Source organism: Macrotis lagotis, chromosome 4 (assembly GCF_037893015.1).
Source record: "Macrotis lagotis isolate mMagLag1 chromosome 4, bilby.v1.9.chrom.fasta, whole genome shotgun sequence".
In the NCBI taxonomy this organism is placed as follows: domain Eukaryota; kingdom Metazoa; phylum Chordata; class Mammalia; order Peramelemorphia; family Peramelidae; genus Macrotis; species Macrotis lagotis.
Genome location: NC_133661.1, coordinates 175,868,603 through 175,882,777, shown reverse-complemented (window position 1 = coordinate 175,882,777; position 14,175 = coordinate 175,868,603). Strand labels below are relative to the sequence as shown.

The 14,175-nt window shown below is 34.9% G+C and overlaps 1 protein-coding gene across 12 annotated transcripts in view; it reads right to left on the bottom strand.

Moving 5' to 3' along the window:
- Positions 1-14,175, bottom strand: part of CEP152 (centrosomal protein 152) — a 99,557-nt gene that overhangs the window by 19,433 nt on the left and 65,949 nt on the right. For 10 of the 12 annotated variants that reach the window (XM_074234735.1, XM_074234734.1, XM_074234736.1 and 7 more), the window contains 4 exons: positions 11,126-11,317; positions 8,103-8,384; positions 3,293-3,424; positions 982-1,617 (listed from right to left, as the gene is read on the bottom strand). In XM_074234735.1, coding sequence (XP_074090836.1) covers positions 982-1,617; positions 3,293-3,424; positions 8,103-8,384; positions 11,126-11,317 — 1,242 coding nt within the window. The remainder of the gene's footprint in view (positions 1-981; positions 1,618-3,292; positions 3,425-8,102; positions 8,385-11,125; positions 11,318-14,175) is intronic. The other 2 variants (XM_074234742.1, XM_074234740.1) reach the window with 1 other exon arrangement.

Here is a 14,175-nt window from a genome sequence, read left to right as displayed (position 1 = left end):
GTAAATGATTTGCCCAAGTTTCTAAAGCAGAGCTGGGATTAGAAGCTTTAAACTAAAAGGAAACTCATAGACCATCTTACTTCTACTCTCTCATCTTACAGATAATCTTACTCCAGAAGCTCTATGCTTCTGCAATTACATATCAATGTCAAAACCAAGATACTGAATTTTAAAGTCCTTCATCAAATTAACCCCATCATCTCAAGCATATCTCTCATTATTTTTCCTTTGATCAGGAAAACTTTCTAACATTCTGTATGTAAACTATGCATATTCTTCTACTTCTGATCACTTATAAGTTATTACTTATTTCCTGTTCCTTTCTGCCTAATTAAAATTGAGGCATTTCTTTCTCCATTAGACCTTCCCTATAGCATAAAAATTGGATCTAAATAAACTTAAATCCTGTAGATATTACTGAAAAAAGAAGCATTCAATCACTTTATATGTATAAACATGTACTTAAAAACTTTGTAGTTGGTTATGTTTTAAGTTCTATCAGTTTGTTAAGCATTCATTCATGTATGACTTTTTATGTACTGGACTATCTTGTTTCCTTCTTTAAATTATAAAATTGAGAATGCTGCATATACTTCTGTACCATGAATATCTCTTATAACCTAATATAAGCATATCTGTTGAAGATAGTTTTAAAAAATTAAAAGGGGATTCAAGATGAATTTCACCCAGGAAAAGTTAGGTTGTACAAAAAAAAGTGAAATTTTCTGGGAAAAACATGACAGAGGATAAATATCTGCTCAGTATCTATAGCACTATATACAAATAGAAATTTTTGGTGGCCAGACACTTCTTTAAGAGCATTATTAACAATGTTAGTCCTATCATTTTTATTAAACTCCAAATTCTAATTCCCAATGTAGGAGAAACAACAACAACAAAAAAAAAAAAAATACACGCAATTTCTAAAGTCACTACTCTGAATAGTTAATAGCTAGCTATTTTTAGCTCCTTAGAACATACCGTTTTCCATTCAGGATTACTATTTTCTAGAAGTCGATACACTGTACTTCTAAAAGTCATCTGTATGCAGGCCCTTAGTTTTTCCAAATATTGGGCTTTTAGTCGTCTTGGAGAGCAAGATTTGGCTTTTGAAAAATGTCTCTTCTCAGTTCCACTAAGCTCTTCATAAATTTCCTCTACAAGAAGCTCAATTTCAGTCAGAACATCCTCTTCATATTGGTGAATCTCCATCTGGATCTGTTTGCCTTCCTGAATCGTCCACTCTCTTTGTTTCTGTTCTAGACATGCCTGTAATTCAGCTTCCTTCTGAAGAATTAGTTCAGTTTTTTGTTTCATAAAATCTTCCTTAGCTGCTGCAAGCACCTCATTAATTTTATTTCTGTGATCATCTAAAAATTTCCGGTAATCTTTCTCATTTTGTTCTTGAATTCCATGGATTTCTTCTTGTTTTTCTTTGTTCCAATCACTTCGGGATTTAGCCAACTTAGCTCGAACAATCACAGGGATTTCTTCCTCTTTTAATTCTAGTTCCCTCTGGAGAGAAAAAATCTTTGCTTCAAGTTCTTTGATAATTTCTTCAGTGTTTCCAAGCTCTGTCTTCCATTTCTCCTTAGCTTCTAAAACAGCAAGTGATACCTAAAGGATTTAAAAATTGACATTTAAATTAATGTGTCTCTCACCACCTTAAACTATGCAATCAGTTAATTTACTTTTTTAAAGTCTGTGAACTTATTAATATTGCTTGAATATGGTGAAGAAAGCATACTTAAGGCTGACATCATTGAAGATGATTCTGGAAAAACTGGAAAAAGGATACTTCTATAGTTATTCAGTTCAGTCTTCATTTGAAGACCTCAAGCAAATTAGAAACTCATTAAAGCAGCCCATTCCACTTTCTATCAACTGTTAAGCAATATCAAGCTTTGCCCCCTTTTTCTCTTATTTCTGTCTGTTGGGGTTAAGCCAAAACAAATCTAAAATCCTTTTCTATGAGATAGGTCTTCAAATATTTGAGACAAGATATCCTAATATCATCAACTCAGTTTATTAATAATTCATGTAAAAATGTGACCCCCCTGAACTGATTGTGTAGTTCTGACCATGATGACATACAATAATGTTCATTCTGAACATTAACCTTCTATTAAGAAAGTCATAGTATTGACTTCTACTGAACTTGCATTTCATTAAAAACCTACGATCTTTTTCACATTAACTTCCTGATGGGTGTTTCACTCATTCTGTATTTATTCATTTGATGTTTTGAATCCAAATATAGAATTTCTATTTATTCCTCTGAAATTTCATTTTATTAGCTAAAATGACTAGTACTTGGACAGAATGGCAGTAAGATTTTTAAACAACTTTGGAAAGGAAGAGGAGGCAGTCATAAATAGTATGAAATTTGAAAAAAAGAGAAGTTCAAAGTAATAGTTAAGTGTAGAAGGAAGAATATTCTTTTTCACCTAAACATGGATATCAACAGGAACAAAAATACAGAAATCTATTCAATAGCAGTCAAAATCTTATTGGTAAAGCCTAGAGTGGAGCCCTTGAGCAGAAGAAAAATACAGTGACCATAGAAGAACTCTACATTTTTTGCTTGTATGTAATTCAGTTTCAGTTGTATCCAACTCTTTATGACCTGATTTGGGATTTTCTTGGCAGAGATACCAGAAAAGTTTGCCATTTCCTCCTCCACTTCATTTTGTAGATGAGGAAATTTAGGCAAAGAGGGTTAAATGACTTTCCCAAGGTCATACAGCTGGTAAATGTCTGAGGTTGGATTTGAACTCAGATATTCCTATCTCTAGTCTGGCCCTCTTTCCATTTTCTACCTCAGTGTCCCCACAATCTTTACCACAATCATTACAAACAGCATCTTACCTTTACATAGTACCTTCATAACTTCCATAGTAATTCATGGTTATAAAATTATTTGATTTTCAACAACTCCATGAAATGATGTAATGAAAGCTTTAGAAAATAAAGAGTATTTAGAGAGGCTTTTTTAGTCAGCAAGAAAGGTAGCTAGAACAAGACTGAAAATAATCTAATATAAGAAGAGATATTGTATGGATGACAAGGAGCTGCTCCTTAATTCCTAGTGAAGAGGATAAGAGAGAATCAGATTCAGCTGCAACAAATGGGATTTAAAGGCAGCAGTCAGGAAAATATTTCTAATCATGAAGCTTGAGAAACACTGCAATGAATCATTACATGAGAGTATAAAACAGGATAGCCATTCTCTTGATAGAAAGGAGAAGAAAAGAAGATTCTCTTTTCAGTTCCCTTATTGACAAGATAGTACCTTGTTGGTCACAGAAGCTTCATGTTCTACCTCCCATTTCATTTGTTCAGTCTTTAAGTTGGCTCTGTACTCTGCAAGCTCAGGAAGCTCTTGCAACCATCGGGAACGAGCATTTAGCACAGCGACTTCTACCTACGAGGCAATGAGAGAAGAATGTAAATAAAAGACTTCACAATGTAGTAAACCACAATGATTCAAGGTCATTTTTTAAAAAACTAGAAGAGCCAAAGGCTGAAATCTTTCATTCACTTTGTGGTTCCCATATTGCCCAGGAGTCCCTCAACACATCACAGGCAGTCAGCAATTTTTTAGATTGTACTTGAGATTCTACCTTAAAGAACAAAAGGCCATTTACATCTAACCATCAGTCAATTTTCCATTTTCTAGATACCACAAGACTATCCTGGAAGACACAAAGATACCCCAAAAGCAGAACAGCTCTGTATCAAGCTGCTGTACCTTTTGGGCTAGAATGGGACTGCATCTCTATTTTATATAACAACATTCTTAGTATAGATAGTTCTGAAATACAAGATATGAATTACATTTTAAATTGACAGGACTTAGAACCGACAGGGGCCTGGGAGATTATCTAGTCCAACTACTTCATTTATGATACTGATGAAGACAATGGCTAAAGGCAGTGAGATTCTCATCAGAGGTAGGGAGGTAACAGTGTCAGAGCTCAAACCCCAGGGCTCCTGCTTCATTTCAGGGCCTCCTCTGATACCACATTGCAAACCATCTGACATTTGGGAAATTCAAACTCTCTAGGATTCCACTTCCAATTTACAAGGTAGGTCAAATCTAACCCCACTTAACACTAGCTGTGTAACCTTGGGCTTAACACTTAACCCTGATTGCCTCCCATCCAGGGCCATCTTTAGTTGTCCTGATTCATATCTGGCCACTGGAATCAGATGGCTCGGAAGGAGAAACTGAGCCTGGTGACTTTGCACAATACTCCCTCACTCAAATCCAATTCATGTGCTTGTCATGGCATCACCACCCTGATGTCATGGTCTTCGAGAATAAAGGACAAAACATCATGAGCTCTTTGAGATCAGGGAGTGTCTTCTCACTTTACTTTGGCTACCAGTGCTCAGCACAGTGCCCAACACAGAGAAGATGCTTACTAATTGTTCTGATTGTTACTAATTGTTCACCAGTTTGTCTCCCTGCATCCGATGGAGGGAACAGGTAAGGCTGGAAAGGAAGAAAGGCACCAAGTTCTGAAAGGCTTTAAAATGGCAAATGCAGAATTTCATATTTGATTCTAGAGGCAACAGGGAGACCACTGGATCTTACTAAGTGGGGTTGTGAAATGTTCATACATGTGTGCATTAGAAATGTTAGTTGAGAAGAGGATGAACTAAAATGGGAAGAGACAAAACAAAGAAAATAATTAGAAGAGTATGGCATTTACAGTAGCTCTTTTTGTGGTTGTAGAGAATTGGAAACTGAAGGGATATCCATCAGATGGGGAATGATTGAACAAACTGTGGTATATGAATGTCATAGAATGCTTTTGTTCTGTAAGAAATCACAATCCAGAAAAATCGGGAAAGATTTACATGAACTGACACTAAGGGAAGTGAGCAGAACCAGGGGAACACTGAAACAATAACAGCAACATTGAGTGATGATCAACCATGATAGGCTTAGTCCTCAGTAGCATAATGATTGAAGATAATTCTAAAGACTTGTGATAGAAAATGCCATTCACATTCAGAGAAAGAACTGAGTCTGAATGAAAACCAAAGCATACTATTTTCCTTTTTAAAAAATTTGTTGCATATTTTTTTCCTTTCTTATGGTTTTTTTCCCCTTTTGTTCTGATTCTTTCACAATATGACTATTATGAAAATGTTTGTCTTTTGTTCTTGAAGAAGACCATGACATCAGGGAAATGATGCTCTGACAAGCAAGTAAATTGGATTTGAATAAGAAAGGTGCTGTGCTAAATCACCAGCCTCAATTTCTCCTTCAGAGTCGTCTAAGTCCAGAGGCCAGATAAGATCAGGATGACTGGAGATGGCCTTGGTTGCAAGGCAATCAGGGTTAAAGAGACTTGCTTGGGATCACACTTATCAAGTAGCAAAGGCTGGATTTGAACTCAAGTTCTCCTGACTTCAGGGTCAGTATTCTACCCACTATACCATCTAGCTTATTGTTTAATGTAATAGTACATGTATAAACTATATCAGATTACTCACTGTGTCAAAGGGAGGAAGGGAGATGTCTAAAAGGCAGTTGACAAGCTAAAAAGATCAAGTTTAGATTACATGTATAGATTAGGTTATCACTTGCACAGAGAAGTAACTGATGAAATCATCAGGAAAGATAACATAGAGAGAGCAAAGAAGAATGAACACCTAGGACAGAACCTTAAGGAGTATATCCAATGGCAAGTAGATGTGACCTGGAGAAAGACTCAGCAAAAAAAAAAGACTGAAAAGGAACAGTCAGACAGGTAGGAAGAGAAATAGAAAACAAAAATATCACAAATAATTGGAGAGGAATACTATAAAGAAGAAAAAGTAATTTAAAGTATTTAATGGTGCAGAGAAGACAAGAGAAGAAAGAGACCCTACAAATGAATTTTCCCCAAGGCGCTTGGCTGAGAAAAGGAGAAAAAAATAAAGGATGATAGTTAGCAAGGATGATAAAATCTGGTGAGTGTATTTTAGGCCTAGAGAGAAAAAAGGTCAGTTTTTAAACATCAATGAAGGAGCTAGCAGATAGACACAGAAGATTATAGAAAAAAAGTTAATAGTGATACAATCTGCTAGTCAAAAATGTGAATAAATAAGATCAACAGTATACAAAGAGAAGTTAGCTTTTTGAGGAAAAGGATCTCCTCTTTGTCAGACTAGAATAATGAAATATATCACAGTACATAAAGGAAATGAAATATTATTGTTCCATTGTAAGAAAGAAACATGCTGAACATGGATAAGCATGGGATAGCATGCAAATAACACTGCAAATAGAAAGAAAAAGAAAGGTCAAACACTGTGAAATTATAATGACCAAGTCTGACCCCCAAAGAAGAGATAAAAATGTACTTCCCACCCCCTTCCATCTTTGTAGTGGTGGAAGGCCACAGAAAAGCATGGCATATACTATAAGATTTGGTTAATTTTTTATTATTTAACTGCTTTCCCCCTCCTTTTGATGAATTTCTAGGTAGGGAAGGAAAGGTTATATTAGGAAATAAAAAATATAAAAGCAAACTATATCAATAAATGTATACCCTAACATCAACATGGGGGTGATGATTAACCTTAATGGACTTGCTTGTTCCATCAGTGCAACAATCAGGCACAATTTGAGGGTATCTGTGATGGAGAATACCATCTGTATCCAGAGAAAGAATTGTGGAGTTTAAAGAAAGACCAAAGACTATTACCTTTAATTAAAAAAAAAATTATCTTATATAATTTTGTTATCTCTTATACCTTATTTTTTTTTACTTAAGGATATGATTTCTCTCTCATCACATTCAACTTAGATCAATGGAGACCATAAAAACAATGTAAAAACTAACAGACTGCCTTCTGTGGGGGGTGGAAGGAGGAAAGTGAGATTAGAGGGAAAACTGTAAAATTCAAAATAAATTAATTTTTAAAAATATATCAATGAACAAAATTTAAAATCAAAGAAACACACTACACTTGAAATAGCTAGCCTGTTAATATTACTTATTATACAGAGATCTTCACAGATGGATGAGGATAAAATTTAAGAGCAGAGGGGCTAAGTAACTTTCAATTTTATTTAGCTCAAACATTTATTAAGCATCTAACTCTCATATTGTGCTGGAGAATGAACACTGACATTCAATATATAAAGAAAGAAAAGTCTTATATGCCATAATTTGGGAGGGATAAGAACACTACCAACTCCACTGGGGATTAAGGAGGAGGGAAGCAGAGTCAGGCAAGGTTCAGGGGAGGTGGTACTTGAGATGAGCCCCGAAGATAAGAATTCTGAGTAAGATTTCAGAAAGTGTATCCCAGGCATGGAGAAGGTTATAGGAATGCACTAAGGCAGAAGATGGAATGTAGAGTTCAATATGGATGAAATATAAATGCAAGTAGAGGAGTAACAAAGAAATAGAATATGAAAAATATGGAGTACTAGCCTAACCATATACTTGAGTGAATAGGAGAAGTTACTGAATAGTTTTGAGAAGACAAGGGTCTTAGGAAGTATTTTTACAACTGTGTGTAAGATGGACCACAGAGAACAATCCTAAGACTATTAAATTAGAGATGAGAAGTATTGGAGGCCTAAATAAGTGAAGAAAAGGAGAAAGATACCAGAAATTTCATCTTGACCATTTCAGAGATAAGACATGTTAAATCCAAAGTGCAAATGGGCAGTAAGATATGTAGAGCTGGAGTTTAGAAGCTGGGTGTAGAGATTTGGGATCTATGTGATGTTAAATGAATTCATGAGAGCAAATGAGACTAGCAAGGGAGACAGAAGGTGAGAAGAGTGTAGAGAAGAGGAGAGGAGAAGAGATGACAGACGAGTCAGAGGAAAGGGGAGGGAAAGGGAAAGGAGGGAGGAGAGGGGGACTCATCACTGATTATTAATAAATTATAAGAACAAAATAATGAAGGCATAGTTTTGTAACAAAAGGCTAAAAAGCAGTCAGAAACTGTTTGATATAATTTATGCTATAAGTGGACCACAAAATGGTCCAACCTTAATAAATTCATCGATCTCTAATCTCTGGCAACATTAATGCAAAAAGTTCACAAGTACTATAACAAAATGAATAACAGCACCTGCTTATTACCTGTCTGGTAATGTTTTCATGGTATTGAACCTCCATCTCTTTTTCCTGCTTTTTCAGAGCCTCTTTAATTGCTGTTTCCTTCTCTTGCAGCATATCTTGCTGAATTTTCAATTGCTGCTCTTCAATCATTGCTTCCATCTCTTTCTTGGAAATTACATCTAGGGTGATTATTTGGTCAGTTTGGATGCCACAATCAAAAGTCTTCTTTTTCATTTCTTTTATAGTTTGATCCAGTTTAAACCGCCACTCCCTTTCTAACTGCTGAATAACTTTGTCTTTGATCTATGTTTTTGAAAGCAAAATTTTAGAAAAGAAAAATTCTCAAATAAGTAAGAGCCAGGATTGATATTTGTCAGCCAAAGGAACAACCACAGCTAATGCATTTGAAAACCATCCTAGACAATGATTACACATGGATTAGGAATTTAACCAATGAAGATATGGTCTTAGAAATATTTTAAAATTACTTTGACCTTATCTTATTTCTAAAATTCATAGCTTTGTTATATTCCAAAGAAGATCACAACCCTTCTACACTTTGGTATATGGCATTTCATAAATTGTTGTAGCCAAAAAATGCCAGCATATCACTACTCTAAATAAGCCCCCTTGAATGAATTTAGTTGTTCAATTATGGGTAGTTCATACCCATACAGACAAGGCATCTATATCACCAGGGCCTCTACTCTTAGTCCTTTCAGTTTAGTAGTAACTGCTAGAGCTTGAGCCCTATTAGCACAGTCTTCAAGAATACAAGAGGACCTCCAAACAGAACTGATCCATTAGCACATAGCTTTAATTGGACAATGAATCTAATCCATATTAGAAACCTCAAAGACTATCTAATTCGACTTCATCAGTCTCAAAGAAGAAATACCTGAGGTGCAGGAAGGCTTTAAGTCAAGGAACTGGTTCAGGATCCCACAGATCACTGGTGGCAATGAAGGAAATAAAAACCATCTCCTGACTCAGACCAGCCGGTGCTATTGCTGTCAGACCAGAATTTGTACAAAACTCTTCTATTGTCTTTTTTATATTTGAGGATAATTCAATCTTTTGGAAAAGTTATTATGCTGATATTGCAAAATTGACACCATAAAATATGGAAATCTTTTGTTGTGGATGATTTTTAGTAACAGTTTCTAAATGATTCTTTTCCCATTTGTTGGTTAGTGTGGAATTCCACTGAGGAAGTAGAAGATATGCTTCCCTTATCCCATCCAAGGTGCTTCATTATTGTAAACAAAAGTTTTGTTATAAAACTGCAGTACTTATAATAAATAATATGGTCCATGGATAATGACCTCATTAAGGCCAACACTAAGCAAAGCTGTTCCTAGTCGATTACAACCTCTGAAATGCTATCCCTCCTAAGATCCTACTGTTTTTGGGGGTCCAGCCAACTAATCTCCTAAACTAAAAGAAATTAAAGTGATAATGGGGAGAAAGATAAATTTTTTTTATTTTAATACGGTTTCTTAATATCTTACTCTAAAAGAGTGACTAATGGTGGTAATTATGGTAGTAATTATAGTTGCCAGCATCAGGAAGGTGTAGAGGGGAAAAGAAGTATGATGGTATAGGAATGGAAAAAGATGGAACAACACATTAAGTGTTTATGTTTAGAGATGGTCCTAATCCCTTTCAAAAAAGAATTATGGGGGGGGGGGAACGGCTAGGTAGCGCAGTGGTTAGGGCACCAGCCCTGGAGTCAGGAGTACCTGAGTTCAAATCCAGCCTCAGACATGTAATAATTACCTAGCTGTGTGGCCTTGGGCAAGCCACTTAACCCCACTGCCTTGCAAAAAAAAAAACCCTAAAAAAAAAAGAATTATTGGAAGCAGTATGTAAAAATAAATCTCTGGTGTCTTTCCATTATCTACAGCAGCAATGGTGACAAACAAACATAAACTGGAACTCCTAAACCATATGTAGGATCAATGGGTGCTACAAATTGACTTAGAAAACCACATTTTAATATTATGTCTAATTGTATTTTTATTTGGCAAATATTTCCCAATGATATATTAATTTGATTCCAGCTGCATTTTAATGTTGTGGGCTGCATGTGATAGCTCTGATCTACAAAATAAAACCTAAATTTCTTCACCTAGCATTCAAGCCCCTACATTTTCACTTGTCTACAAATCCCCAATATTATGCATTTTATACCACAGGCAAAGAGAAAATGCTCCTTCAAACCCCCCCCCCCCCAAGCTACCATTAAAATAACATATCTCAATAAAGGTTTTTTTATGGTCTTCCTTCCCCTTATCAGTTCCAATCAGAAATAATTCCCTCTTCTGCTCATAGCCCTTTTTTATACCTCTCTTATGACATTTAATACTACTATACTATATCAGTTATTGGTGTCTCTATCTTATCTCTTAGACTCTAACCTTTATAAAACAATGGACAATGAAATTTTCTTCCTAATATTCACATTTCTCCCTTAGCAGTAGTTGCTCAATAATGTTTACTAAATGAATAAAAAATCTGAAGAAAGAGTTTTAGATAACATAACTTCATTCTTGTCTTTCTGGGAAACAACTTTGGTGATCCTCAAACAGTTTAAATACTGAGCTATTTACTTTTATGAGTTTTCTTAATCATTCTATTTTCTATTACCTTTTATATTCAATACCAAATAAGAATTATAAATATTAGTCTAGAATTACCAGTAGCACATCATGTGATAAAACCAGGCTACCAGTTCATGTTCAGTGGTCTAAAAGGGATTAAATATATAGCCTTGCTGTTCTCTAAGTGAGATTAACAAATCTTGATAGGAAAAAAGGCAAAATAGGACTAATATGATAAAATAATATAACAATTATCACGGCTCTTTTCACCTCCTAGAACTATGCTAGTATCCTGACTCTAAGAATTTAAATTTAGTAAGCAGATAAATATACATTTGGCAAAAAAAGTTCCATGCCTGTTCTAGGAAAGTTAGTTTAAATTGATCATTTAACAGCACATTTTTGAACATAGTAACTGAAGAGATATATTAAAGCCCACACCTCTTTCTGTTCGTTCTCCCACTGTGTTTTTGCTAAGATTACTTCATTTTCAATTTGCTGTTTAACATCAGTTTCTTTTTCTTTCAGCCACTGGCTCTTTGCCGCTGTAATGTTACATTTGAATTTTTCTTCAAGTTCTACCTTGAGTTTGATTAGATCCTCCTCCTTTTCTTCTACAAGTTGGTTCTTGAGCTAAGCAAAATTCAAGTAAATAACTCAAAAACACTATTTTTAGTAGGTTAAACTTATTAAAAGCTAACTGAACTCAGGTCATAATGGCTTAGAGGATTATAATTATAACTTCCTGTAGAAGTCTGTTGTCATTGCAAACATTTCTAGGACAAAATTTCAAGTTGCTGCATTAAAAGAGAAACACTCAGCTCTCTAAGTCAATCACATGTTCAGTGAATACTATCAAAAAAAGAGTTTTATAAAATAAATAATTCTGGATGGTCCAAAGTACTTAGTTTGGTTCTAACAACTTTACAAGTATCATATTTACTCAAATAGCCCAACAGTCCTTCCCTCCCTTATACCTTTCCTAGACCCATGGAGATTCCTCCTCTGATTATTTTAGTTATTCTCCAAAAGCAGAATGGTAAAAAGGAATAGCATGGGGAAAGGGGATTAAAACTACAGAGAGACACTTAATTTCTTCCTTAAAAAATGGTCATAGGTGGCAAAAAGGAAGAAATAAGAAAAGGAGGAATAAAAGGGTTAATTATGGACACTAAAATCTATTTTGATCCCTAGCCCATGAAACCTATTTCTCGATAAAATACATTACGGTGGAGTTTACTTTGTATCATTGGTTGAGAGGGAGAGAGGAACACTGAGCTATAGATACTCTTCCACAACTCCACTCACTTTATCTCAATTCTTAAACATTCTTCATTATTACCTCTGTCAAGAAAATTTACCCAGATACCTGAAAGCCTAATAAAATACATCATTAAAATGATCCAGGATTTTGTAGGTTGGTAAAAGGTGGGACTATATCCTTGCCAAAATTAAATATTGCTTACCACAGACAAAATAATATTCTCAAGTGCTAGTTTGTCAAAAACCTCTCATGGCTGAAGAATAAAAGTCAAAATTTGAACAAAATTCATACATTCAAGGCTCTCAATACTCTGCCTGAAACTAAGCAAACTACCTTTGGTCCCTTTACCCATTACATATACTAGCCTATAGTTAAAGTGGAAATAGCCACAATTTCTCAAACACATTTTACCCCTTACGTTGATCTCCTCCTCTGCAAGCATCCTTCTTATATATCCTGCCCCTTTTTTCTTTAACAGAAGCCTTATATTCAACTCCCAGTTCAAATACCACTTTCTATGAAAACTATCCTAACCCCTTCACTCTCCTGTAATATCAATTCTTTTTCCTAAACTTTTAAAGAATTCTGTATATCTCTTATATCACTAACTATATTCTGCCCTTTAATTATATATATTATCTTCCCAACTAATTTTTAAAACTTTAAAATCCTAAATTTTATACACTTCTTTTTTTTTGTTTTTTGCAAGGCAGTGCAGTTAAGTGACTTGCCCAAGGTCACATAGCTAGGTAATTATTAAGTGTCTGAGATCAAATTTGAACTCAAGTCCTTCTGACCCCAGGGCAAGTGCACTACTCACTGCACCACCTAACTGCTCCTAATTTTTTTTAAATTAACAGCCATTTATAGTTTTCCTTCTATTCTCACTTTCTATTAAAAAAAAACTTTTGACAAATAGGCAAAGGTTAGTAAAATAAATCCTACATTCACCATGCCCAAAATTTTATGTCCTATTAAGCACATTTAGTCCAATCTTTCTTTCAGGATAAGTATTAGCAATGTTTATTATCTGGAAATATGTTTAGCGATTCTACATCCCTTGAGATAGAAACTCTATTTCATTCACTTAAAGCCACTCAATGCCAATGATCACTGAAACAAATCCCTAACTCTTAAAGAATGGAAACACTATAGCAAAATATAGCTACCAGAATTCACGTACAAGGTTCTTCAGATAGCCATTGAACTTAATTAAAATGAAGATCTGTCTGAAGTTTTTGAAGAACTAATATTTGCAATTACTTGAGCAGAAGTATGTAGGCATGCATGGGCAAACAGACATAGCCTTTCAGATTGTTACTTAATATAACAACTTAGCCACCGAAAGACCAAACAAGCAGAAAAACACTCCTAAGAGTCAATTTAAAAAATAAAATCACTCAATTTGCCAGCTATTATGCTCCAAAAAACAAGCAAACTAGAGATCATCTTCACATTTTAATTTTTTTTTTTAGGTTTTTTGTAAGGCAAATAGGGTTAAGTGGCTTGCCCAAGGCCACACGGCTAGGTAATTATTAAGCGTCTGAGACCGGATTTGAACCCAGGTACTCCTGACTCCAGGGCCAGTGCTTTATCCACTGCACTACCTAGCCACCCCCACATTTTAATTTTCAAAACAGATCTGAAAGCTTAAGTCCCTGGTTTCCAAGTGGCTTAAGACATCACAGTAACTTTCAAAGAGTTAACACCAATTACATAAATTAATTTGGAAGTTATTTATTTACCATTATTATATATGTAATATGCTCTTCAATGTATTCATCTTTATTTTAAAAGAAACCAAAATATAACCAAAATTTCTAACTTGCTCATTAGACATTCTTTAATTGTCATACCAATGATTTACCTTCCTATAATTTCTTAAGCCAGAAACTCCTTCAGATGGGTATTTGTTCAAACTTTCTACAAAATTCCTGATTCTTTCACGAGTTCCCAAAGTGAACTCTGCAGGTTGGTTCAAAAATACAACAAAACAACAGACTGCTGTCTGAATGAGATCCTAGCAGCTATTGTAAGGAGGAGAAATTCAGGGACTGTTCATCTGATGAATTTATTGCATGAGCTAACAAAAACAACTTGAGAGGGTAAAGAGAAGAGTTACTACGCTTCTGCCATTACCAGTTTGGATAAAAAAGCTGACAAAACTTGATCTTAACGTTTCTTCTAACTCTAACTCAAGATCAACTTAGTCATCCACTGGAATAGA